The 26,343-nt window shown below is 45.9% G+C and overlaps 1 protein-coding gene across 2 annotated transcripts; it reads left to right on the forward strand.

Moving 5' to 3' along the window:
* The first annotated feature begins 1 nt into the window (after nucleotide 1).
* Dcaf12 (DDB1 and CUL4 associated factor 12) lies at nucleotides 2-25,785 on the forward strand. 2 transcript variants are annotated; one of them, XM_057790953.1, is made up of 9 exons: nucleotides 2-398; nucleotides 1,451-1,705; nucleotides 13,251-13,457; nucleotides 14,904-14,964; nucleotides 17,346-17,539; nucleotides 18,356-18,421; nucleotides 20,628-20,790; nucleotides 22,992-23,170; nucleotides 23,684-25,785. In XM_057790953.1, exons 1-9 carry the CDS (start codon nucleotides 321-323, stop codon nucleotides 23,840-23,842), a joined length of 1,362 nt encoding a protein of 453 aa, XP_057646936.1. In that variant the 5' UTR covers nucleotides 2-320; the 3' UTR covers nucleotides 23,843-25,785. The 2 variants fall into 2 exon arrangements, with proteins under 2 accessions (XP_057646936.1, XP_057646937.1); XM_057790954.1 differs by having other exon boundaries at nucleotides 17,346-17,506.
* Nucleotides 25,786-26,343: the final 558 nt, after the last annotated feature.

Here is a 26,343-nt window from a genome sequence, read left to right on the forward strand (position 1 = left end):
CTGCGCAGGAGTGACGGGGCTCGGGCAAGTAGGAGGGAGTGTTTTGGTTCTCGCCGCTCGCCGTCCTTTCCAGACCTGGCTGTCGGAAAGCTGCCTGATCCTGCTTTGCCTTCCCCTTCCCTTCCCTTCCCTTCCCCGGATTTTCCCTCCTTCCCTTTACGTGCCTTTCTTTGATCGCCTGTCGCCCCGAGGCCGGGCCATTTTCCGGGCCGGGCGCACGAAAGCGCGCGGCCCCGGGGCCCGGTATATGACCCGCCGCCCTGCCGCCCCTTGCTTCCTCCGCCCCATGTGGCTGCGGGGCCACGGCGGCGCTGCCCACTATGGCCCGGAAAGCAGTTAGCAGGAAGCGGAAAGCGCCTGCCTCGCCTGGAGCCGGGAGCGACGCTCAGGGCCCGCAGGTGAGGGCTTCCAGGCCTGGAAGATGGCCAGAACCCCAACAGAGGCTTAGAGAGTTCCAGCTGGGGGAAGGAACCAGGGGCTAGGGCGGGACAAGAGCCGGGGTCCGAGACTGTAGAGTCGTGGCCGGTCCTCCTGCAGTTTACTGGCGTGCAGGCGGGCCGGAAGGGTGAAGAGCCAAAAGGAAACTCCAAAATGACGCCTTCCGCTGGAAGTCTGCAGCTAGGGATAGAGCTGGAGGAGAAGCCAGGACCTCCTCGGCTTCTCAGGAAACTGAGTTCAAGGGAATCTGAATCAAGGAGAGCCAAGTCAGCCTTTCAGTGGCACCGTGAATTTGGGCCGATTGTCCCTTATCAAGGAAACAATGTCTGAATGTGGGCCGATTGTCTCTTAACAAGGAAACAATGTTCCAAGCTGGATGCTGGTCCTTTTGGCTATTTAGACACCTAAAAGAGATACTAGGTGTCGCCTCTGTACTGCCCCCTTTGGAGAGCAGGGCCCCTCGGACTTGGGATTCCGACGCTGGTCACTCTTCCTGTTCACCCCGTTGGTATTTGATTTTTCGAATTCTAAAACTGCCCTCAGCGCAGGTCGCGCGGTGTCCGATGAGCGGCCATTGACTTACAGCCCTGGAAGATCCGGGATCCCACTCTGGCTCTTTGAATACCCTTTATGCTCTTCGGGGAGCACAGGCGGAGAGGGAGAAGGGGGCTGGGTAGAAATGCAGCCCAGGTGGGTTCGGTACTCTGGGCCTTCTTTCCTTCTCTGACAGGGACACCTGCGTATATAGGGTTTCTGAGTCCTCCACTTTCCTCAAAGGCCTGGTAATCCTTTCATCCGGTTTACCCTTTTCCTAAGTGGGCTTCACTGTGAGAACTTTATTTCAGTGCAAGATGAGTTAAGATGTATTTTCTGGGTTGTGAATCATCTGTGACGCTTTTGATTGTGCGAATCTTGAAGGACGAATTCTTGGTGGTGGTTCTCCAATACAGTGGGATTTCTTCCCTTCGAGGAAAGGGACCAAAGCTCTGATTTCTGGTGTTGATTTCCACAGTTTGGCTGGGATCACTCACTACACAAACGGAAAAGACTCCCCCCAGTGAAGAGATCCTTAGTGTACTACTTGAAGAACCGGGAGGTCAGGCTGCAGAATGAAACCAACTATTCTCGGCTGTTACATGGTTACGCGGCACAGCAGCTTCCCGGTCTCCTGAAGGAGAGAGAATTTCACCTTGGGACCCTTAATAAAGTGTTTGCTTCTCAGTGGTTGAATCATAGGCAAGTGGTGTGTGGCACGAAATGCAACACGGTAAGTGTCAGGAGCGTTCTGTTCTCCTGGGTCTGAGACGCATGGCTTCACCTGCTCGAGGGCCTTCCCGTGCATCTGCCCCTTTTGCATTTACGTCTTTTATATGAGCAGAATTGGAATTTATTAAGAGATTTTCAGTAGAAGTGTTAGGGCAGAGAGGTGCTCAAGGAAAGAACAAACCCAAGTGTGGGTCTGGGCTCTTCAGGGAGAGGTGGCCCCAGTTTCTTTTAGAAAGCCATTGTCTCGCTCCGCTAATGGCCTTGTCCCTTTTTATCCTCCTCCTCTCACTTCTGCGTCTTTGGATGGTGTCACATGAACATGTGTCTTTAGGTCCCTGGATCTGTGTGTGCTGCTGCTTCTACGTTTTAGCCTCATCTTTTAAGTAGGAGACCTCAAACGAAGGATAGAAATTGATGCCCAGAGCACTGCTCAGGATACATGCATGGTAGTGAATTGATGCCCGGAGCACTGCTCAGGATACAGGCATGGTAGTGAATTGATGCCCGGAGCACTGCTCAGGATACATGCATGGTAGTGAATTGATGCCCGGAGCACTGCTCAGGATACAGGCATGGTAGTGAATTGATGCCCGGAGCACTGCTCAGGATACAGGCATGGTAGTGAATTGATGCCCGGAGCACTGCTCAGGATACATGCATGGTAGTGACAGCTTAATGGCCGTGTACCAGCCTTTGACACATGGAGGAGTGTTTAGAACTTGGCTGAAAGTAGAAATAAGGCAAAGATGCTTTTTCATGTAGTAGAATCCAAACGTAGCACTTGGAGGACTAGGCAGTAGACGAGCTTAAGTTCCAGGCAGGTCTGTATACTGTGATCCTGTCTCGGAAGAAACAGAAAGGAAAGATCTGAAGAGTTTCCTGTAAGACAGAGAAGACATGCTGGGTGGCGGCGGTGGTGGTGCAGACTTCTAGGCAGAGGCGGGTGGATCTCTGAGTTCAAGACCAACTTGGTCTACAAAGAGAATTCCAGGACAGCCAGGGCTGCACAGAGAAACTCTTTCTCGAAAAACAAAAGAAAAAAGACAAGAAATGGGTGTGCCTGGTTTTAGGGTATGAGCATTTGTGAAGAAGAGAGGAAAATTAAATATATGAGGGTAGGGAGCAGTTTGAAAGAGTAACAGTTATAATGATTGGAGGGGAAGTGTTCCCTGTAAGCCATATAACTGCATGGTTACAGGAAGAATAAAGTCCACAGTGGATGTGGTGCGTGTGTACTAAAACTGGGACCCTGCAGTCATGGGCATGGCCCTGCACAAGGTTGGCACGCGAATCTGGTGCGTTTGTGGTGATTTGAATAAAGGGTACAAATGGCAAGACCGTACAGAAATGGTCGGTGTCAGAAGAGACAGCTGGTGGTGGATAAAGTCTTCCGTCTCTCCTAGTGTGGCTGGACGAGTGATGTTATAATGGTGAGCAAAGTGACTCTGAACCAAAACATCTGGGGTTACTTAAAAGAGAGGTTACTCTCTGAGTTTGAGGTCAGCCTTGGTCTACAGAACGAGTTCCAGGACAGGCTCCAAAGCTACTCAGAGAAACCCTGTCTCGAAAAACAAAAACAAAACAAAAAAAGAAAAAAGAGAGAGAGAGATTTCTCTATATCAAGAAAACCTTGAACCAGTGAGATTGTTCAATGGAAAGATGCTCACTGTCCAAGCCTGGCAACCTGAGTTTGATCCTTGGAACCCACAGGGAGGGTGGAAGACGAGACCTGTTTCCATAAAGTTGGTTTTTCTGACTGCCACATGCCTACCATGGCACACTTTCTGAGATACACACCACACTCAACCACACAAACACTAATAAGAATAATTAAAAAAAAAAAATCTTGGGTACTAACTGGGCAAAAGCTGCCAAGCCTGCCAACCTGAGTTTGACCCTCAAAACCCATGTGATGGACTGGGAAGATGGCTCAGGGCTTAGGAACACTTGACTGCTTTTCCAGAGGACCTGGGTTCAATTCCCAGCACCGATATGGCAGCTCACACCTGTCTGCAACTCTGGTTTCAGGGGACCTGACACCCATGGCAAAAACACCAGCGCACATAGAATTAAGGACTCGTGGGGCTGGAGAGATGGCTCAGCGGTTAAGAGCATTGCCTGCTCTTCCAAAGGTCCTGAGTTCAATTCCCAGCAACCACATGGTGGCTCACAACCATCTGTAAAGAGGTCTGGCGCCCTCCTCTGGCCTTCAGGCATACACACAGACAGAAGATTGAATACATAATAAATAAATATTTAAAAAAAAAAAAAAGAATTAAGGACTCGTGATGGAAAGAGAACAAACTACCAAAGACTGAACTGCGGTGCTTGCTGTGGCTGTGTGCCCACCGCCAAACACAGGAAAAACCCTGCCAAATACCTTAAGTATTAGAAGTGTCTTTATAAAGACCATAGGCAAAATTTCACCAGTTTTGAGGAAGGAAATAATACTATGGTGGTTGGGGCTAAATTTTCACTTCTTCTGTTCAAGGTTGTTTGTCTTACACATTACACTTTCAAAACTCTGTGCTGGTAGGAAGCCTGCACAAACTTCCTTTTTCTGATTTCATTCGTACCCTGGTGGCTTAGGGAACTGGCATTGCTGGCACTTGGAGCAGAAGAAGTCCCCTGCTTCTTTAACCTATTGATGGTATTTTGAAGGTGAGCGTATCAACTAATAATTGAGTTTATTTAAGACTAGAAAGATGGAAGCCAGGTGGTGGTGGCACACACCTTTAATCCCAGCACTCGGGAGGCAGAGAAAGGTCGATCTTTGTGAGTTCGAGGAGGCCAGCCTGGTCTACAGAGCTTCCAGGACAGGCTTCAAAGCTACAGAGAAACCCTGTCTCGAAAAAACAAAAAAAGAAAAAAAAGAAAAAGAAAGAAATCTGGCTCAGCCTAGGTTTGATTCCAGCCCACATGGCTCATAAGCATCTATAACTCAGATCCAGGAGATCCGATGCTCTCTTCTGATTTCTGTAGGTGGGCACCAAGCATGTGTGTGCTGTTTAGACGTACATGCAGACCAAACATCCATACATAACAAATTTTTTTTTTATTTACTCTTAATACCTATTTCTGTTTTTCTAACTTAAAAATGTACTTTAGCCAGGCTGTGGTAGCACAGACTTTTAATCCCAACACTCAGGAGGCAGAGGCAGGCAGATAGTTTGTGTGAGTTCAAAGCCATCCTGGTCTATAGTTATAGGACAGCCAGAGTTACACAAAGAAATCCTGTCTCAAAAAACTGAAAACAGAACAAAAAGCCCATTTTCATTTTTTTAAAATTTCACGTGTTGATGAGTGCTGCATTGGCCACACTGGGCATGTGGAGGTCACAGTTTACAGGCCCTGGTTCCCGCCTTCCACCTCATGGGCTCTGGGGTTGAAACTCAGGTCCCCAGCCTTTTGAGCTCCGTACCCTTCTAACTTCATCTCCTCCTCTCGTTCTCTTCCTGAGACTTGGTGGAGACCAGGCTAGCTTTGACCTCACAGAGATCTGCTTGCTGCTGCCTCCCCAGTCCCAGGGTCACAGTAGTGTTTGATCACTCCTGACCCCTAACTTAGACTTAATAACTGTTTCTGCCTTCCTATATCTTCATGACTTAAAATGCTTGGAAGTAGAGGAGGCTGTCTTCTTTTGTTGTGTTTTGAGACAGGGTTTCATGTAGCCCAGGTTGGCATCTGTTTTACTATATAGCAGAGAATGACCTTGAAAGTACCAGTCCCTATGTGGTGGTTGCTGAGATTATAGACAGGTACTCTTAACTCTGCCTGTGGGTATGTATGAGCGCTGGTACTTGAGGAGGCTGGAAGTGGGTATTGGATCCCCTGGAACTGTACTTATAGACACTGGATAGCTATCATGGGAATCAAACCTGGGTCCTATGGAAGAGCAGCCAGTGCTCCAGAACCAGCTGGTTTTCCTTTTTTGTTTGTTTGTTTGTTTGTTTGTTTGTTTTGGAGGGTGGGGGACAGGGTTTCTTCGAAGCCCTGGGTATCCTGAAACTTTGTAGACCAGGCTGGACTCCAACTCAGAGATCTGCTGCCTCTGGCTCCTGAATACTAGGATTAAAGGCGTGTGCCACCATGTCAAGCTCTGTTTTTTGTTATTTTTTTGTTTTTGTTTTTTAATGGTGTTATTTTTCTGTTTGCTCAGCTTCTAGAACCAAAGTAGGGAACCAAGGAGGAAGTGTGTTGTTGTTTGGCAAATACTTCTTACTTTTGCTTTTGTTATTTAGTTCTGTTGCAACCTGATCTTATGCAGCCAGAGCCTGCCTTGAACTCCTGAGCCTCTTGCCTCTATCTCCCAGCTGCTCTTGGGTTTGTTTCTGTAAAGCAGCATTGCATTATCTGATCTGCCGGTCCCCTGAAAACTAGCTGACTGAGGCCCTAGCATTTGAGGCTGAGATATGTGCATCTCCTGAGTGCATTATCTGGTGTGCCAGTTCAAAGTTGAAAACTATCTGGGAGACTGAGGCAGGTGAATCTCTTGAGTTCTGGGTCAGCCCAGGCTGCGTAGTGTGGCCCTGTTTCAAAGATAAAACTCTGATCTGTGAGGGAGGTTTCAGTTCCAGTGTGACAGGCTTCCGCAATCTAAAGAGATTGCGGAAGCCTGGCCATTTTACTTTATAGGGGTTTGAGAGACATGGGGATGATATGGTTAGGGGCCTGCTCCAGGGAGAGACCCTGGACTTTACTGTGAGTGAATGGACTAAGTCCAAATGATGGACGGAGCAGGTAGAGAGAGATGGAAGGCATTGGCTCAGGTAGAATCCCATAGTTGGCATTTGGGAGAAGGTCAGTCTGTATTGGGAGTTAGTAGTTTATAAGATTTTTTTTTTAATTTTTTAATTTTATTTTTGGTCTATGAGAGCTAGTTCTAGGACAGGCTCCAAAGCTACAAAGAAACCCTGTCTTGAAAAACCTAAAAAAAAAAAAAAAGAGGAGCTACATAGTAACCTTTGGAGGAACACGTGATTGACGTAACAAGGCCAGAACTGCTGCAGAGCCAACAGGGAGCCTGGAGGGAAACAAGAAAGAGCACAAACAGAGTCAGGAAGTTTTCCCTGGCCAGATATTCAGCTCCCTGATACATACTTTTATCCCTGTTGTGAGTGTGTGTTTTGTTGTTTTCGAGGCTGGATTTCATTGTGTAGCCATGGATAGGTCTTGGAACTTGCTGGGCAGATCATACTAGTCTTGAACTCAGAGATCTGCCAGCCTCTGCCTCTTGAGTGCTGAAATTGAAGGCGTGTGCAACAGGACGGATTTATTAGCCGATGTGGCGGTGCCAGCCTGTAATCCCCTCTACTCAAGTGACTAAATGAGGGAAGAAGATCAAAGTTCTTGGCCAGTGGAGTTAAAGACATGGCTCAGTGTTTAAGAGCACTTGCCTGCTTTTTTTTTTTATAGAGTTTAGGGGTTGGGTCAGTTGGTGGTGTCTTCCTGTCATGCAGGAGACACGACTTGATTCTCAGCACTTCTTAAAACTATATATGGTGTTGTATATTTATGATCCCAGTGTTAGGGAGAAAGAGACAGGAGCATCTGGAATTCAAGGCAGTCCTTGGCTACATAGCAAATCTGAGACCAATCTAGATGACATAAGACCCTATCACAAAATAAATATAGGGGCTGGAGAGATGGCTCAGCGGTTAAGAGCACTCACTGACTGCCCTTCCAAAGGACCCGAGTTCAATTCCCAGCACCCACATGACAGCTCACACCTGTCTGTAACTCTAAGCTCTGATACCCTCACACAAGGTGCATGCAAGTAAAAACCAATGCACATTAAAAAATAAATAAATAAATAAAGCTGGGTGGTGGTGGCGCACGCCTTTAATCCCAGCACTTGGGAGGCAGAGGTAGCTGGATCTCTGTGAATATGAGGCCAACCTGGTCTACAAGAATTAGTTCCAGTACAGCTAGTTCTGTTAAACAGAGAAACCCTGTCTTGAAAAACCAAAAAAGGGGCCTGGTGGTGGTGGCTCACACCTTTAATTCTAGCAGTTTGGGGACAGAAGCAGGTGGATCTCTGAGTTTGAGGCCAGCCTGGTCTACAGAGTGGGTTTCAGTGTAGCCAATGCTACACAGAGAAATCCTGTCTTGAAAACTACATCAATAAAAAATAAGGTTCAGTGTTGGGGCTGGAGAGATGGCTCAGCAGTTAAGAGCACTGGCTATTCTTCCAGAGGACCCGGGTTCAATTCCTAGCATACATATGGCAGCTCACAACTGTCTGTAACTCAATTACCAGGGGATCTGACAGCCTCACACCAATGCACATAAAATTAAATAAGTTATCTTAAAATAATTTAAAAATTTGAGTGTTAGCTTGAGTTACAGAATGAGTTTAGGCCAGCCCAGGTCAGTTCGTGAGGCCCTGTCTCAAGGTAAAATGTAGGGGCAACTGAGATCACTGTGGGCAAAGTACGTACAGTGCAAGCAGAAATGAACGAGACGTTTGCTTCAACAAGGTAGATGAGCTAACTTCCTGATGTCTCCTGGCCTCCATATGTGTAGCCGAGATGTATGTGTGCTGTTACACTCACACCTATAAAGAGCTGGCATATCTGTAATCCAACTATTCAGGACGTGAGGCAGGAGGTTCTCCAAGAGAAAGCCTGGGTGATACAGATTCCACATTGCAAAACATTTCAAAAATAATTAAGTGTGTTGGGTTTAGCCACCAGGTATGTATCTTTATTCATCCTTCCCACCCCACCGACTAACAGCAGTACTATCAGGTGAACCTGTCCCTCTTTAATCCCAGAATTAGCGGTTTCCCTGTTTTTAGAACTAATTTTGTTTTTGTTCTGGAAACAGGTCTTGGGGTCTCAGTAAGTGGTCATGGCTATCTTTGAACTTGGTGTACTAAACAGGGTAGCTTAGAATTTATAGAAGTGTGCCTTCTTCTACCTCCCTAGAATTGGGTTTAAAGGTGTGTGCCACCACTTCCAGCAGACAATTGAATCTGATTGTTTTTGCTTTTTGTTTTCCGAGATAGGGTTTCTCTGAGTAGCCTCACTTGTCCTAGAACTCACAGAGATCCACCTGCCTCTGCTTCCCGAGTGCTGGAATTAGATAATTTGATTTTATTGGGAGGATATTTAGGTGTAGGGTTGCCAGGTGGTTATTTCTCTTGGTGTATGTGTGACTGTTCCTAGTTGGAAATAATTGTGATAATATTTTATGCTCCCTAAGGTTCTGTGCAGAATTAATCCATGTGTAAAGCTTTAGGAAGAGCAGGAGTTAAGAATGAGCTTTTGCAGCCGGGCGGTGGTGGCGCACACCTTTAATCCCAGCACTTGGGAGGCAGAGGCAGGCAGATCTCTGTGAGTTTGAGGCCAGCCTGGTCTACAAGAGCTAGTTCCAGGACAGCTAGGGCTGTTACACAGAAAAACCCTGTCTCAAAAAAAAACAAAAAACAAACAAACAACAAAAAGCCTTGTTTCTGGGACTGTAGTTCAGGAGAGTACATGAGGCCCAGGGTTCAATCTTCAGCAACACACACACCCTAAGTACTGTATTGAGGTATGGAAGTCTTCTGTCGTCTACCGATTAAATGAGTGTTCCCAGATAAGGTACTGGTTTGTTATAGAAATCAAAGCACTGAATATATATACATGCTACCATGTCCAACTTTTGATCTTGCATTTATTTATTTATTTGTTTGTTTGTTTGTTTATTTTGCTTTTTCGAGACAGGGTTTCTCTGTGGTTTTGGAGCCTGTCCTGGATCTAGCTCTTGTAGACCAGGCTGATCTCAAACTCACAGAGATCCGCCTGCCTCTGCCTCCCAAGTGCTGGGATTAAAGGCGTGCGCCACCACCGCCCGGCTTGATCTTGCATTTATATTATAAAAACTTGGGGATTGGAGTTAGCTCAGAGGTTAAAAACACTGGCTGCTCTTCCAAAAATCCTAAGTATAATTCCCAGCAACTACACGGTGGCTCACAACCGTTTGTATTAAGATCTGATGCCTTCCTCTGGTGTGCAAGGCGGAACACTATATCCATGATAAATGAATCTTTTTTTTGGCGGGGGGGGGTTTGAGACAGGGTTTCTCTGTGGTTTTGGAGCCTGTCCTGGAACTAGCTCTTGTAGACCAGGCTGGTCTCGAACTCACAGAGATCCGCCTGCCTCTGCCTCCCGAGTGCTGGGATTAAAGGCATGCGCCACCACCGCCCGGCTCCTGATAAATGAATCTTTAGAAAGAAGTTGAACACAGCATAAATGTTGAAGAGCGGGGAATTTATTCACTACATGCTGGTTTATCTATGCAGTGAAGTGCTCTGTGGCCATGAGAACTGCAGAAAGCTGGGCTTAGTGGTATACACTTCTATTTCTAGTACTTGGAGGTAGAATCAGTTCGGGGTCACCTGCTGCTACATGGCAAGTTTGAGGCCAAGAGGCTACATGAGACCTTGTTTCAAAAAAATAGACAAACAGTAATGTGACCAGTCCTGTTGGTGCAGGCTTGTAACCCCAGCTCTCAGGAGCTAGAGGCAGACTGTCCGTGAGTTCAAGGCCAACCTAGTTTACATACTGGGTTCTGGACAGCCAGGACTATGTAATGAGACTCTTTTTTTTTTTTTTTTTTTTCTTCCAGTTTTTCAAGACAGGGTTTTTATGTATAGCCCTGGCCCTGGGAATGAACTCAGCACTGGGCAGTGGGCTAAAGAACTCAGAGATCTCCCTTCCTCTGCCTTTTGAGGGCTGGGATTAAAAGATTAAAGGCATGCACCACCACTTCTTGTCAAGACTCTGTCATAAAAACAAACAAAAAACCAAAACAACAACAACAAAAAAATCAAAGCTAGCCTACGCTATAAAGTAAGTTTAAGGCCAGCTCTGGAAATGTCTGAGGACACTCCACCCTCCAAAAACAAATGTGTAGAAGCACCACGAAGCCCTGGTTCAAATCCTGAACAGACATACACCAAGGAAGTTTGGTGAGCCAACATGGGTCCAGCAGGTAAAGACATCCAGTTTGACCTGAGTTTACTATCTGGGACTGGTAGAAGGAAAGAGCTAACTCCTGCAGGTTGTCATGTGGTCTCCATAGGTATACCATGTTACTTGTGTGTGTGCATGAACAGGTAAGTATGCACTGTATATGACTGCGATTATCTGGGTTAGGTTGTTTGAGGTGGGAATGAACTCAGCACTGGGCAGTGGGCTAAAGAACTCAGAGATCTCCCTTCCTCTGCCTTTTGAGGGCTGGGATTAATTGTGAGCAGCCCCACTCCATGGGTTGGGACAGAATAAAGAGGTGAGTGCTAGCATCCACTGCCTCAGGTCCTTGGGTGCGGTGTGACCAGCTACCACCACCTCTTGATGCCATGATTTTGCCATCAGGACAAGGCAAGATCTTGGAGCAGGGAGCTAGAGAACCTTACCTTTGGCTTCTCTTGTCGGGTGGATTCGTGCAGCCTGTTTTCCTTCTTGGCACACAAACTGTTGTTTTTTGATCTTGACTCTCTCCTTTGTTCCTTATTGTTTTAGTTTGACACAACAACTGGATCCTCCTTCTGTCTTTCTATCTGACTGTAATAATTTATCTTTTTCTTTAATATCAGTATCGAGATCTCTGTATTTATTTATAGAGATCAGAGGAAGACATTTGAGAGAATTGATTCTCTCCTTCCACCACATTGGCATTGGGAATCAAACTCAGGATGTCTGACTTGGTATTAGGTGTCTTCACCCACTGAGCCATCAAGCTTGGACCAGTGCAGTTTATCTTAGTGTCTGGAAACCGGCACACATTCGCTCTCTATGCTGGAGTCCATTCTACAAATGGGATTCTGTGTTTCTAGTCACTTTGTACGCTTCTCTTCCCTTTTGAAAACCATTGTCCTGTGGGTGCATTCATGTGTTTTTACCCCACCTACATTCATTGCTTCCTAACCTTACATCTTTCTCAGTAACCTTTTACTTGCTCTTTCCCCTGTTCAAGAAGGGAAGATCCAGGGAGCCAGGGCCTTAGCTTCTCGCTGAGCTGCCAGTTTCTGGCTCTGGGCCCAGTAGGTTAGTGTGGAACAGCAGCACTGAGTGTGGAACAGGGATCCGCATGGAAGCCTCTGCCCTTGTCAGTGTGAGCAGTTCTGTGCCGGTCCACCCACATCTCCATGCGTCCTTGTGAAGAGGCCGGCCAATCAGTCCTGCACCAGGTGCTTGGCCATTCCTCTGTACGCTCAAGAGTGACAATGTGGGTACGACTGGTTTCCTGAGCCCTCTGCATTTCAAGTCACCTCAGTTTTTCATTGGTTTTTGAACCTTTCTTAGTACCCTGTAAAACTAATTAATAAAATAATTAGATACAACTATTTTAAAGTTTCTTTTACCTAATTGTGTGTGTGTAAATATGTGCGTGTTAATGCAGATGCCTACGTAACCGGAAGGATTAGATCCCCTCTAGAGCTGCAGTTACAGGTGTTAGTGAGCCGCCTTACCTGGGTGGTGGGAACCACACTCGGGTCCTTTGCAAGAACAGTACCTGTTGTTGACCACTGAGCCCTCTCTAGCTCCTTGCTCTTTCTGAGATAGGCTCTCACGTACCCCAGGCTGACCTAAAAAGTCTGTTTCTCCTGCTTCTGGTTTTCAGAGCTGAGAATCTGGGTCCACCACTCTACAGTTTGTGCCAAATGTTTGTAGTGCCAGTAAGAAAGATTAAGGGAGCAGCTAGAAGGCTGAGTGGGTAAAGAGGTTTGCCACTCAGGGTGAAGACAGATGTTTTCAGTCCTTGAATCCCCCTGTCCCCCCTCCCCCATGGTTGTTTGTTTTATCTTTTTTGTACTAAACAGGCCCAACCCTGCTTAGCTTGTGAGATCAGAGATGTGTTGCATACAGGGTGGTTTGACTGTAGACAGAATCTTTCTAATATGTTGATGTAAAATGTTAAACTTTGGGGCTGGCAAGATGGCTGCTCTTCCAGAGATCCTGAGTTCAATTCCCAGCAACCGTATGGTGGCTCACAACCATCTGTAATGAGATCTGGTGCCCTCTACTGGCCCACAGGAACACATGCAGGCAGAATATTGTATCTATAATAAATGAATGAATGTTTTTAAAAATGTTAAACTTTAATCTTATGTCATTTTAAGTTATTTCATATTTCGTTTGACTAATGGCCTTAGCCATGCCATTATTCTGCTGGGTTTGGCAGTGCACGCCTTTTAATATGCCTAGAGGCAGGTGGATCCCTATAAGCCTCAAGGCCAGATTGGTCTACATAGTGATTTCCAGTTCAGTCAGGGCTACACAGTGAGACCTTGTCTCCAAAATAAATAAATGCTGACTGTGATGGCTTATGTACTTGGGAGACAGAAGAAGACAGATCTTTTAGTTGGAGGCCAGCCTGTTGTACATTGTGAGTTCCAGGCTTACTACATAGTAAGACCTTGACTCAAAACAGAAAACAACAATGAAAATCCCTAGGGTCTGCTATATAGTAGACTCTAATTGAACAAATGGGTGTTTGTACCAATGTTGACCACATGAAGTAAAAACTATGTTTTGTGCACCTCTTTTCTCTTGCAGCTCTTTGTAGTAGATGTCCAGACAGGCCAGATCACCAAGATTCCCATTTTGAAAGACCGGGAACCTGGAGGTGTGTCTCAGCAGGGCTGTGGTATCCATGCAATAGAGCTGAATCCTTCTAGAACACTCCTAGCCACTGGAGGAGACAACCCAAACAGTCTGGCCATCTATCGGCTGCCTACATTAGATCCTGTGTGTGTGGGTGATGTAAGTTTTTCCATTGGTCGTCCTTGTTTTAAAACATGATTCTCTCCTAACCTAGAAAGGAATGGTTTTCTCTAGAATTCTCCTGACATGGGATGAGGGGTGGAAGAGAGCAGAATGAAATTAGAACCCCAGAGGTAAGAACCAGGACGTGTGTTTGGTAGAAGGGACAAGTGGTACCTCTCTGTGGCTAATAGTGGGGTGTTTTTCAGTTCACAGGGTCTACATATCTCCCAGTGCCCTGTCAGAAAATAGCTTTCCAGTTCATTTGTAGTCAGGCATTGTCTTTGGCTCCAGGAGTATAGCAGTGAATAAAATCAATAAAGCCCTTGTCTTCAGTATAGTGCTGAGTGTGACCCGTGAACCAACCAATATGTATATCATTCAAGTCAGTAGCACGTCAGTGTGACGTATGCCACAGAGTAGCTGGAGAGTAAGGGGAAGATGCTGTTTGAGAGAAAGCTTCAGTGAGAAGGAGACTTAAAGGAGACATGGGTGGCACCGGGGGAGTTCCCGGCAGACGATAGGACTCTGAGGTCGAAAGCTGGAAGCTCCGTCCTCTGGACATTCTGTTTTTGTTGTTGCTTTTGGATTTTTGTTTGTTTGTTTTGAGTTTTTGATGTTTTTTTTTGGTTTTTCGAGACAGGGTTTCTCTGTGGTTTTGGAGCCTGTCCTGGAACTAGCTCTTGTAGACCAGGCTGGTCTCGAACTCACAGAGATCCGCCTGCCTCTGCCTCCCGAGTGCTGGGATTAAAGGCGTGCGCCACCACTGCCTGGCCTTGAGTTTTTGATTTTTGAGACAGGGTCTCTATGTAGTCCTGGCTATCCTGGAACTCATTGTGTAGACCAGGCTGGCCTCAAACTCTCAGAGATCCTTCTGCCTCTGCTTCCCCAGTGCTGGGATTCAAGGTGTGCGCCCCTTTTTGGAATTCTTTTTGTCTGCAGGGGTGCCAGTTTTGTTCTACCTTTGGTTCTCCCCAGATAGTATGATCTTAGCCTACAGGTTAAGGTCTCCAGAGACCATGCTTTTGTTTGGTCGTTGTTGTTTTACATTATCTTAGGGGGGGAGGGGTGTGCACATGTGGAGGGCAGAGGACACTGAGAGATAATTCAGTACTCCCCTTTGTGGGTGTTTTTGGAATCAAACTCGGGTCATCAGACTTGGCAGTGAACACCTTGATGAGCTCTTTTGCTGGCTCTGTTTGTTTTGTGGCAGGGTCTCCATTTGTTGCTCATGCTGTCCTGGAACTTGGGATCCTCTGCCTTAGCTTCCTGACTTACAGGCATGTGCAGCCATGCCCTTTCGTACATAAAGGTTTTACAAGATATTTTCAGTCACACCTGTATGCTTTTCAGAAGAATTCATTGTGGTTCTTATTTTACTAATCTTTTTTTTTTGTTGTTGTTGTTTTTGTTTTTCCTCTCTGTGCATGTCACTTACCCTCTAAGGATGGACACAAGGATTGGATCTTTTCCATTGCGTGGATCAACGATACTATGGCAGTGTCTGGTAAAGTTGCCCTCCTTTAGGAAGCTTTGGTGTGGCAAAGAGGAAGTTTAAGTTATAGTAGTGTGATAGAAAATAAACCTGTTGCGGGGCAGTGGTGGCGCACGCCTTTAATCCCAGCACTCGGGAGGCAGAGGCAGGCGGATCTCTGTGAGTTCGAGACCAGCCTGGTATACAAGAGCTAGTTCCAGGACAGGCTCCAAAGCCACAGAGAAACCCTGTCTCGAAAAACCAAAAAAAAAAAAAGAAAAAAAAAAAAAGAAAAAAAGAAAATAAACCTGTTGGGTGGTGGTGGCACACGCCTTTAATCCCAGCACTTGGGAGGCTGAGGCAGGTGGATCTCTGTGAGTTTGCAGCCAGTCTGGTCTATGAAGGAAGTTCCAGGACAGCCAAAAACTGTTACACAGAGAAACCCTGTCTTGAAGAAACAATGATAGATAGATAGATAGATAGATAGATAGATAGATAGATAGATAGATAGATAGATCGATAGATTTTTAAAAAATTGCAAGAGTAAATTTAACAGTTCAAAAAAAATTGTAGCCGAGCGGTGGTGGTGCACGCCTGTAATCCCAGCACTCAGGAGGCAGAGGCAGGCGGATCTCTGTGAGTTCGAGGCCAGCCTGGTCTAGAAGAGCTAGTTCCAGGACAAGAACCAAAAGCTACGGAGAAACCCTGTCTCGAAAAATCAAAAAAAAAAAAAAATCGTAAGAGATAGGAGAGTGGGAGGACAGAAATATAAGTAAATAGATATCTTTGTGTACGGGCTTTGATGTTATGAATTGTTTCTAATGAAAATGTAAATATTCGGTGTTGTTGTAGATGGCCTCATTTTATTTTGGCGGACAATTCAGGGTAGGCTCAAAGAAAAGTTTTCTTTGAATGTGTGAGGCCCTGGGAATTAACTCAGCACTGGTCAAGGAGCTAAAGAAAAGAAAGCTTCTTGTTCATTGTTGTTTCCTAAGAAAAAGAATGAATAGGTTTTATTTGGCTTATGGTATTTAAAATTGAATTCAGGAGCCACGTATGATAGGGCACACCTTTAATCCCAGCACTCCTGGGGCAGGAGCAGGCAGATCTCTGTGGTTTTGAAGCTATGCTATTCTGTCAGGAGGCCCGGGAGAGCCAGGAGGTCATAGTAAGCCCCTGCCTTTAATAAATAAATAAATAAATAAATGGAGAGCGATAGATGGACAGTTCTTGTGCTCAGGCAACTATTCTGCTTCTGAGTTACAGTCCCAGCATATAAAAAACAACCATCTCAGGGCTGGAGAGATGGTTCAGGGGTTAATAGCACTGACTGTTCTTCCAGAGGACCCGGGTTCAATTCCCAGCTCACACCTGTCTGTAACTTCAGTTCCAAGGCTTCTGATATCCTTGCACAGATATACATGCAGTCAAACCACTAATGATCATAAAATTTAAAAAAAAAAATCTTTTTCCTTTTCTTTCTCTTTAAAAAAAAAAACAACACTTGAGATGGTCTTATGTGTTTGTCTCATGTTCACTATGTAGCGAAGGACGACATTGAACACACCTGATCCAACTGCCTCCACCTCCGAAGGGCTTAGATCATGGGTATAGACCATCATATCAGGTTTTCTGTGGTGCTGGGGATTGAACCTAGGACTTCCATGCATGCTAGACAAGTGCTCTGTCGGGTATAGCTCCGGCACTAAGAATTCCTTCTTGCTGGGCGGTGGTGTTGCACGCCTTTAATTCCACACTCAGGGAAGCAGAGGCAGGCAAATTTCTTGTAAAGAAATGTTTGTAGAGAAAGATGTCTGGATGAAGAAGTCTGAACTGAATGCGATGGCTCATGCTTGCAATCCCAGCACTCGGGAATGGAGGTTGAGAGTCATGCTGCAAGTTTGAGGGTAGCCTTGGTTACAGAGTGAGATCTGGCTTAATGCATGCCAGCCAGGTGATGATGGTGGCACACACAGGTAGCAGGCAGATCTTTGTGACTTCGATGCCAACCTGGTCTACAGAGTGAGTCCCAGATCAGCCAAGATGACACAGAAAAACAAAAAGTAACCAAAAAAAAACAGAACAAACTGTATGTAGTGTTTCGGGTAGGCCATGTAGCCAATCTTTAGTGCCAGGTAGTGTGTTGAAAAGTAAAGGCCTAGCCGGGCGGTGGTGGCGCACGCCTTTAATCCCAGCACTCGGGAGGCAGAGGCAGGCGGATCTCTGTGAGTTCGAGACCAGCCTGGTCTACAGAGCTAGTTCCAGGACAGGCTCCAAAGCCACAGAGAAACCCTGTCTCGAAAAACCAAAAAAAAAAAAAAAAAAAAGAAAAGTAAAGGCCTATGTAGTCTTCTGTGGGGTTCTCTCATGGAGGGTTAAGAATATTTGACATTTGTGAATCTACTATGCTGCAGGCTCACGGGATGGTTCTATGGGACTCTGGGAGGTGACAGATGATGTATTGACCAAAAGCGATGCAAGACATAACGTGTCACCAGTCCCTGTGTATGCTCACATCACTCACAAGGCCTTAAAAGATATCCCCAAGGAGGATACAAACCCGGACAACTGCAAGGTGCGGGCTTTAGCCTTCAACAATAAGAACAAGGTATGAACAACCAAGGGACCTAGAAGCCTGTCTCTCCTGACTTTATCTAGGAGATCCTTTCTCCTCCATGGTAGGGCACTGTGGCCTTTTAGAGTCTAGGAGACTGGGGAGGAGTGACAGGCTGTCAGGCCCAGGCTCGGTCTCTGTTGGCTTTGTCTGGGTAGACACATTTGTGGTCCACTCTAATCTGACACTGCCTCATTTGCATGTCCCTTTTCGAGGGCTCTATTTTGGATTTGATTTTCATACTTACTGTAAAAGCCATCCTTGTTTTTAAGCTCCTCGTCTTTCATTAATCCTTTATCTCACACCTGCTACTGAGTTTCACCTAAAGCACTGTGCCACATCTTCTGATGGTGAGGTCGCAAGCCAAATCTAAGTCTAGAACCAGAGCCCAGAAAGGAGACTGGCTTCTGCAAAACCTGGGAAAGGCCCCAATTCGTTTTTTTTTTTTAAATTATGTGTAAGGGTGTTTTGCCTGCACATGTGTGTGGGTATGTGTGGTTTACTACAAGTAGATTCTCTGTACCTACAGCTCCCACGTTGGGACTGAGAAAACAGCCTTTCCCTTGCGAGCTCCGCTCTAGCAGTCTTAGGATGTCAGGGCACTCATGACCCGCAGAGGTTGTTAGAGACTATGCTTGCTTTGTGGAATTGAATATACTACCTGGCTGCCATTTGTGAAGTGAGGCTAACGCACCGTGGGATAGGAATGGAGGACAGGAGAACCCCAGCCCTCAGGCTCGCCCCCTGCACATCCTGCTACTTGAGTTTGCTGCAGATCGTATTATAACTTCTTTTTCATTGCTTTTGTAGGAGTTGGGAGCAGTATCACTGGATGGCTACTTTCATCTCTGGAAGGCTGAAAATACATTGTCTAAGGTGTGAACATGACTCAGTAGTTTGGTGGGGTTTTTTTGGCAAGGTGTGTGTGTGTGTGTGTGTGTATGTGTGTGTGCTTTCGAGACATTGTTTCTCTGTGTAATAGTCCTGGTTGTCTTGGAATTGACTTGGTAACCCAGTATAGCCTTGAACTCACAGAGATTCACTTGCCTCTGCCTCCCGAGTGCTGGGATTAGAGGCGCACAATGCCACCGCCTGGCATGACTTGGTAGGTTTATGTGATAATTTATCATAAGTTTAGAATACTGTAATTGTTTCAGAGTCATAGTGGATTTGTCCAAAACACCTTTTCTCCCAAGGTCTGGGAATAGAACTGCATAGGGCATGAAGTTGTGAGTCTGACATGCGTTTTTTGAAGAAAAGTCTGTATATCTTTTAAATTTATTTTTGAGACATCTCTTTATGTAGTCCAGTCTTGTCTTAAATTTGTGATCTTCCCACTTCTAAAATATCTTCCAAAGACTGGAAATACTGACAACCACCATGCTTAAGCAAGAAAAGGCCTTTGTTGTTATGTTTTAAGACAGGCTTTCTCTATGTAGCTCTGGCTATCCTGTAACTTGTTCTGTCGACCAGGCTGGCCTAAACTCAAAGAGATCTGCCTGCCTTGCTTTCCAAGTACTGGGATTAAAGGCGTACGACACTACCACTCAGCATCCTTTTTTTTTTTCTTTCTCCAAAGATTAGCTATGGAGATGACTCAGAGGTTAAGAGTACTGGCTGCTCTTCCAGAGGTTCTGAGTTCAATTCCCAGCACCCACATGGTGGCTCACAACCATCTGTAATGAGATCTAGTTCCCTCTTCTAGCCTGCAGACATATATGCAGACAGAACACTATGTACACAATAAAAAAAAAAAATCTGTCTCCAACTTGAGATCCTTTCTCAATCTTCCAGTGCCAGAATGACAGGGAAGTCTTTTAAAGAGACTGAGATTGCAACAACACAATTAAGGAGAAAACAGGTTTATTAATAATACCTGCTAACAACTTTTTTATACAATAAAGTGTATGTGTGGATCATTAGTCCACGCCTTGCCTGTGCTGCTTATAATATCTATAACCAACTTTTTCTAAAGAGAAAGCAAAGCTCTGGGAATTGGCAGCTCCCTATGTCATGGCAGCTTTGCATTCGCTGGCGCTGCATAGTGATTTCCATACATCAGGCTAATCCACAGGGTCAAATAGGAAGGCTGACTCAGGTTACCCGGGTTGGGGTCAGTCCTGCGGGCATGCTTCCTCTGCTGTACAGTTCCCATTTCTTTGGGAAATTGGCTGAGGGTCATCTGTTGACAGAGGTTTCTGTCCCACCAGATCCCGCCGTCATTAAGTCCCAAAGAAGTACGCAGAGGCCTACATTAATCATAAACTGGTTGGCCCAGTAACTCTCTTATAGGTTATATTAGCTCATTATTCTTGTCTCTGTTAGCCACGTAACTTGGTACCTCTTTTGGCGAGGCAGTCACATCTTGCTTGCTCTGTGTCTGGGTGATGACTGTGGACTGAAACTTTCCTCTTCCCATAATTCTCATTGCCACACTTCTACTTCCTGCCTGGTTGCCATCGCCCCACCTATACTTCCTGTCTGACTACTGGCCAATCAGCATTTTATTAATAATAATACAATTGGGCTGGAGAGATGGCTCAGTGGTTAAGAGCATTGCCTGCTCTCCAAAGGTCCCAAGTTCAATTCCCAGCAACCACATGGTGGCTCACAACCATCTGTAATGGGGTCTGGTGCCTTCTTCTGGCCTGCAGACATACAAACAGACAGACTATTGTATACATAATAAATAAATATTAAAAAAAGAAAAAATATAGGAGGAAAGTTTAAAAAATAAAAATAATACAAGTGACAGGATAAAAGGCCATTGTCCCACAGCACTTGAAATGAGTCCCTTTATCTGAAGAGCAACAAGGAGAATGGTGGCTCATCTTGCAGAGAGATCAGGGTGAAGCTTAGGTTTAGTGCACTGGGCTCATTCCTGGAAATAAACTATGGTTCTTGGCTTTTCCTGGCGTTTTCATTATTTAATTCCAGCTTTACCTTTTCCCTAACCCAGAAGTTACTCATTTACTTTGTCTTGTTCCTGGTTTAGGTAGATAATTTGTGTGTACAGGAAGCCCACAGAGGCTGGGCACAAGAATGTCCATTTTATGCTAGTTATGGCTATATTTCTTTTCAGCTCCTTTCCACCAAATTGCCATATTGTCGAGAGAATGTGTGTCTGGCCTATGGCAGCGAATGGTCAGTGTATGCAGTGGGCTCTCAGGCGCATGTCTCCTTCCTGGACCCGCGACAGCCGTCGTACAACGTCAAGTCTGTCTGCTCCAGGGAGCGAGGCAGTGGTAAGTCCCTGTCTGTTCCTTCAGGCTTACAGCTACATGGCAAATGGCTTCTCACCTTTTGTTTCTTATTTGACTTCCAAACAAGAATAGTGATCTGTGTGTACCATGTAGAAGTGTTTGGTGACAGAAGAAAAGAACTTAGTTATGTGCATGTGGCTACAGAATGTCTAGGCTGTAGAAGAGTTTGGAACAAACCACCGTGAGGAGATAAGCAGTTAGCACTAGTCCCCTGGGAATATTTTGCTGGGGCCCTGCCTGAGCTAAAATTCTTATGCACCTGAATGACTCTGGTGGGAGGAGTTAGAGGAGTATGAGGTCATGTAAAACTACACCGGTTCTGTTCCACGCTCTACTCCTACACACTATGGGAACTAGACTGAAAATTTAAAAAAATACACACAGAGACAGATAGACAGACAGGGCCACGGGGACATCCTCGAGACAAGAATGCCCACTTTATTGTGCTCAGGGGCAGCTTATATAGGGCTCTGGCCATGCCCCAGCTCTCGGGATCTTTCAGCTGCAGACTCATCAGAACACACTCCCCTGCCATCAGGGTCTCATGCTCAGAGCAAAAACCCTATCTCAAAAAACAAAAACAAGCTGGGCGATGGTGGCGCACGCCTTTAATCCCAGCACTCGGGAGGCAGAGGCAGGCGGATCTCTGTGAGTTCGAGACCAGCCTGGTCTACAGAGCTAGTTCCAGGACAGGCTCCAAAAAAAAGCCACAGAGAAACCCTGTCTCGAAAAACCAAAAAAAAAAAAAAAAAAAAAACCAAAAAAAAAAACAAAAACAGCCGGGCGGTGGTGGCGCATGCCTTTAATCCCAGCACTTGGGAGGCAGAGGCAGGCGGATCTCTGTGAGTTCCAGACCAGCCTGGTCTACAAGAGCTAGTTCCAGGACAGGCTCCAAAACCACAGAGAAACCCTGTCTCGAAAAACCAAAAAAAAAAAAAAAAAAAAAAAAAAACAAAAACAAATAAAAGAAACAATGGGGGTTATAGTTTATTCTCTTTTTCAAATAGTGTTATTTCTGTGTAGAGAGTACAAAAGCAGTGTTTGTGTTTGTTTCTTATTTATTGCTGGGAAGGTGGGTGCCATGATGCTGATTGGAGGCCAAAAAACAGTCAAAGAGAGTTGGTTCTCTCCTTCCATGGGAGTCACAGGAATCAACTTAGGTGGCCAGCCTTGACTAGCAAGAGTCCTAACTGCTGAGCCATCTCACCAGCCCTAGATTTATTTATAAGTAGTTAAGATGTGTAAGTTTAGGCTAGAAAACGGTGGATATAATGAAAGTTCGAGAAGAAATAAGGTTTAGCTGGATTGGTGTACAGTGGAAAGTTTCAGAGGGTTCTTAGTATCGGCAGCAGCAGCATTCTTACTTTGTTTTTTTTGTGGGTTTTTTTTTTTTTTTTTTGGTTTTTTTCGAGACAGGGTTTCTCTGTGGTTTTGGAGCCTGTCCTGGAACTAGCTCTTATAGACCAGGCTGGTCTCGAACTCACAGAGATCCGCCTGCCTCTGCCTTCCAAGTGCTGGAATTAAAGGCGTGCACCACCACCGCCCGGCTCTTGCTTTGTTTTGAGACAAGGTCTCCCTAGGTATCCTTGACGAGCCTGGAGTTTGCTGGGTCAACCATGCTGCCTTGAATTCACAGTGATCTGCTTCCATTCTCCTCAGTACTGGAATTAAAGGCATGCACCACCATGCCCAGCTTCTAAAGGGTTTTGGTTACGTTAATGGAGGTAGCTTACATAAGGAAATACTAGTCCACAAAGGTCCCTAGCCTCACACAGACGCCAGGAGACACCGACATGCATATGTGGCACCTAATCCACAGGTGCGGCAGATGTAGTTTCCCTTTGATCCAAAAAGCTGGCATCACGCCATGGATAACAGACTTCCAGATACTTGGTGTAGGGCCATGCTGGTAATACGAAGGTAACAGTGGCCGCAGTGTGGGAACAGGTGATAGAGAAGAGCTGTAGTTATGTGAGATGACTCCGGTCCTGCTTGCGGGTGTGACACACACAGTTTCACATATACGTTCGTTTTTTGGCAGAAAACAACATGGACATTCTCAGTCATTTGTTGTATTAGCAGAGTCCTATCAGTCACCATGAGTTCTGTTTAGCCATTGGCATAGCACCATGTGATATTTGGGTTGTTCTGTCCCTGAATTGCTCTGTGCTTTTCTCTCTCAGGGATTCGATCAGTGAGCTTCTATGAACATATTATCACTGTGGGCACAGGGCAGGGCTCCCTGCTCTTCTATGATATCCGAGCACAGAGATTTCTGGAAGAGAGGCTCTCACCTTTTTATGGATCCAAGCCCAGACTCGCAGGGGAGAATCTGAAACTAACCACTGGCAAGGGCTGGCTGGTGAGTGCACTCAAACCTGAGGTAGTGGTTGCTTGACGGGGAGGGGAAATTGTCTTCCCTCTGCTTAGCCCTCCTCCCCTTTTTGCTCTTGGCATTCCTTAGAGCAGAGAAGAACGCCTTCCCCTGGCTCTCCTTTGTGTCTATGTATTGGATTTGTGGGGGAAGAGCCCAGTAGGTCAGTGGTGGTAAATGCTTATAATCTCAGCACTCCATAAACTGAAGGAAGATTGCAAAACATAAGTGAAAGACAGTAAAATATGCTGGTGCCTTAAGATTTTCTTCAAGTAATAGCAGCAGGAAGTTATGAAAAGGAACTTCCTGTTGTTGCTGCCGGTGAGTTGTCCCTAACAAGTTGGATTCTGGAAAGCTCTCAGCGCAGTTTCCATGAGGACCAATGTGTGACATCAGTGTGTGGCAGGTATAGAACCCTTTGCTCAGGCAGAGACTAGAAGGTGTTCCTGTTCTTTCTGGCTCTTCCCTGGTGGTGCTAACAGTTTCCTTCTCTTCCCATAGAATCATGATGAAACCTGGAGGAATTACTTTTCGGACATTGATTTCTTCCCCAATGCTGTTTACACCCACTGCTACGACTCGTCCGGAACGAAGCTCTTTGTGGCAGGAGGTCCCCTCCCTTCTGGGCTCCATGGAAACTATGCTGGACTGTGGAGTTAATGACAGCTAACTTCCTCCCAAATGCAGATTTACACTAACTTCCACCCTCAGTTTCATTGTTTGGTCTTTTGATTCTCCCGCTGTGGAAGCCCTCCTGTATAGCGCAGACCCCAGTTTGCCATGGTTCAGCCAGTACTAGGAGGAAGCTCTGCAGAAATCCAAAAGGTGGGCTTTTTCTTTGGTTGGTTGGTGGTTTGTTGTTTTGGGTTTTTTGTTAAGTTGTTTGGTAGATTTTTGTTGTTGTTTGGTTTTCCTTTCAGTAATCAGAATTTTACCCCCCTCTCTTTCTGCTTTTTCAACCAAATTTACAAATCCCTGTTTAATTTTTTGTTAAGTGACACACACTCTTCTTTCTCTGACTTCTTTACACTGAAATGACAAGGTCATTCTCACCTTACTTCATTTGAGAGGTAGGGCCCCTTTATAATTATGTGGTAGCTGTCAGACTTTCTGTGAAAGTTTGGGAGCCGTGTGTGTGTGTGTGTGTGTGTGTGTGTGTGTGTGTGTGTGAACTTGTGTACCTGCTGGCGCTGTGTCACTGACACTACTCGGAGTGTGAACTTTTGTGACTGCTGGCGCTGTGTCACTGATCCTACTCGGAGTGTGAACTTGTGTGACTGCTGGCGCTGTGTCACTGATCCTACTCGGAGTGTGAACTTGTGTGCCTGCTGGTGCTGTGTCACTGATCCTACTTGGAGTGTGAACTTGTGTGCCTGCTGGCGCTGTGTCACTGATCCTACTTGGAGTGTGAACTTGTGTGCCTGCTGGCGCTGTGTCACTGACACTGCTCGGAGTGAGGATTGTCTGTATTAAAGTATTTATAAAAGAAACAACTTTACTCAGAGTCCAGCTTTGGGACTAGCCTGTATCTTTTGTAATATCTGACATTGTAGGAAGTGAAAATTTAAGAGAAACAAACCCCACCAGGAAAACCCTTTAGTTAGAGTAGCAGGCTTGGGGTGGGAAGGAGCTCCAGATTGCTCGCCCCTGCCCGTCCTTCCCACTGTGTATTCCCAAGTAAGAATGCCCGTGTGCGTGTTACTTCCTAACCTCTGGTGTCTTAGCCCAGGCCACTTGGCTAAAACATTGGGTGCATCTCTGGGACTGCAGAAGGCTTCCTGGTCTAGGAAAAGAGTCTCCTCTCCTGTCTCCTCTCTGCTCTGGGTCTGATCTGGCCAAGACCATGGCTACCATTCTTGACATGGCTACCATTCACAGTCTCCTAGGACTTGTAGGAGGAACTGTTTCGTTCTTGGGGTTTTTGCTGGTATTTTCCGATGGGCTTTGTCCAGGAAGGAGTGATTGTAGCGAGTGCTGTGTGTGGGATGTCTGTTTTCGCAGTGCAGTGGAGCTTAGGAAGCCACCCCTCTGCTCCGCTGGCTCGCACCTGCGGTGGGACTGCCGGCTGTGACAGCACAGATGTGATCACACTACACTTGTTCTTCTTTTGAACTTTGAGTCTGAGGCTTTTTAACTGCAGGCAGCTGGGCGTCACCCAGTCCTGAGAAACGGGGTCGTCGACCTGCATCCAGCTTCTCAGTTGCTCCCAGGTCTTCCCGTTTTCTCTGTGTCATTGTGGCAGGGATTGCTGGGGAAGGGAAGCAGCAAGCTCACTTGTTAGTACACAGCATATGCCACAGGTGTTAGCATAATCACCCTATCTATAGTCTAGAGAAATAGGTGCTATGAACAGGAAATTAAGCAAAATGCTGGATGCTATGAATCTTTTGTCTTAATTTTTTCTATTGTTAAACTACAGGCTGTAGATTTCTTAGTTCTCACAGAACTTATCATTTTAAACTGACTTGTATATTTAAAAAACAAAAATCTTGAGTAGGATGCTTTGTGGTTTGACCAGACCGTCTGCTGTGATGAATTTGTTTTGAGATTTTCTGTTTTTAAAATGTAGCATTTGACTTTTGCCAAGGAAAAATAAATCCTATCCTAGTGCAGAGCTGTGTGAGTGACTGTGTATGGCAAGGAAGCTGCAGGGAAGAGACCCAGAGGACTGGTTAGGGTATCTAGAGTGGCTTGCTCCTGTTCCCAGCTAAGGGGCAACACCGCTGTCTCTGGGAACAGCTGAGGGTAGCTGTGCCCGGGGGAGGTAGTGTGATGCCTGAGAGGAACAAAACACTGACTAGCTGCAGTCAGGGTCAGTGGTGGGACCCCGAGAATGACAGGAAGTGGCTTCACAGTGGCCTTTTTTTGTAGTTGGAACCATGCATCTTCAGTGTTCTTCATAAGGTAGGACACAGTGGCCACAGTGAAAGATGGTCTTCCCGTGCAGGCAGTGGTGACTCACACCTTTAATCCTGGCGGGGAGGAGGCAGAAGCAGGTGGATCTCTGTGAGTTCAAGGCCAACCTGGTCTACAAGAGCTAGTTCCAGGGGACAACAGGCTCCACAGCTACAGAGAACCCTGTCTCGAAAAACAAAAAAACAAAACAAAAAGATGGTCTTCCTAAAGCTGAGGGTGGGAGAGATGCTCAGCCATACCAGTCG

Source organism: Chionomys nivalis, chromosome 16 (assembly GCF_950005125.1).
Source record: "Chionomys nivalis chromosome 16, mChiNiv1.1, whole genome shotgun sequence".
NCBI classification, from domain to species: Eukaryota; Metazoa; Chordata; class Mammalia; order Rodentia; family Cricetidae; genus Chionomys; species Chionomys nivalis.

What these genes read in the sequence shown, in the direction of transcription:
- Dcaf12 (XM_057790953.1), top strand. Translation starts at nt 321, where the DNA reads ATGGCCCGGAAAGCAGTTAGCAGGAAGCGGAAAGCGCCTGCCTCGCCT. An exon ending in GTGGCACGAAATGCAACACG is followed by an intron (nt 1,706 to 13,250) that starts GTAAGTGTCAGG and finishes TTTCTCTTGCAG; the next exon opens with CTCTTTGTAGTAGATGTCCA. An exon ending in CGATACTATGGCAGTGTCTG is followed by an intron (nt 14,965 to 17,345) that starts GTAAAGTTGCCC and finishes ACTATGCTGCAG; the next exon opens with GCTCACGGGATGGTTCTATG.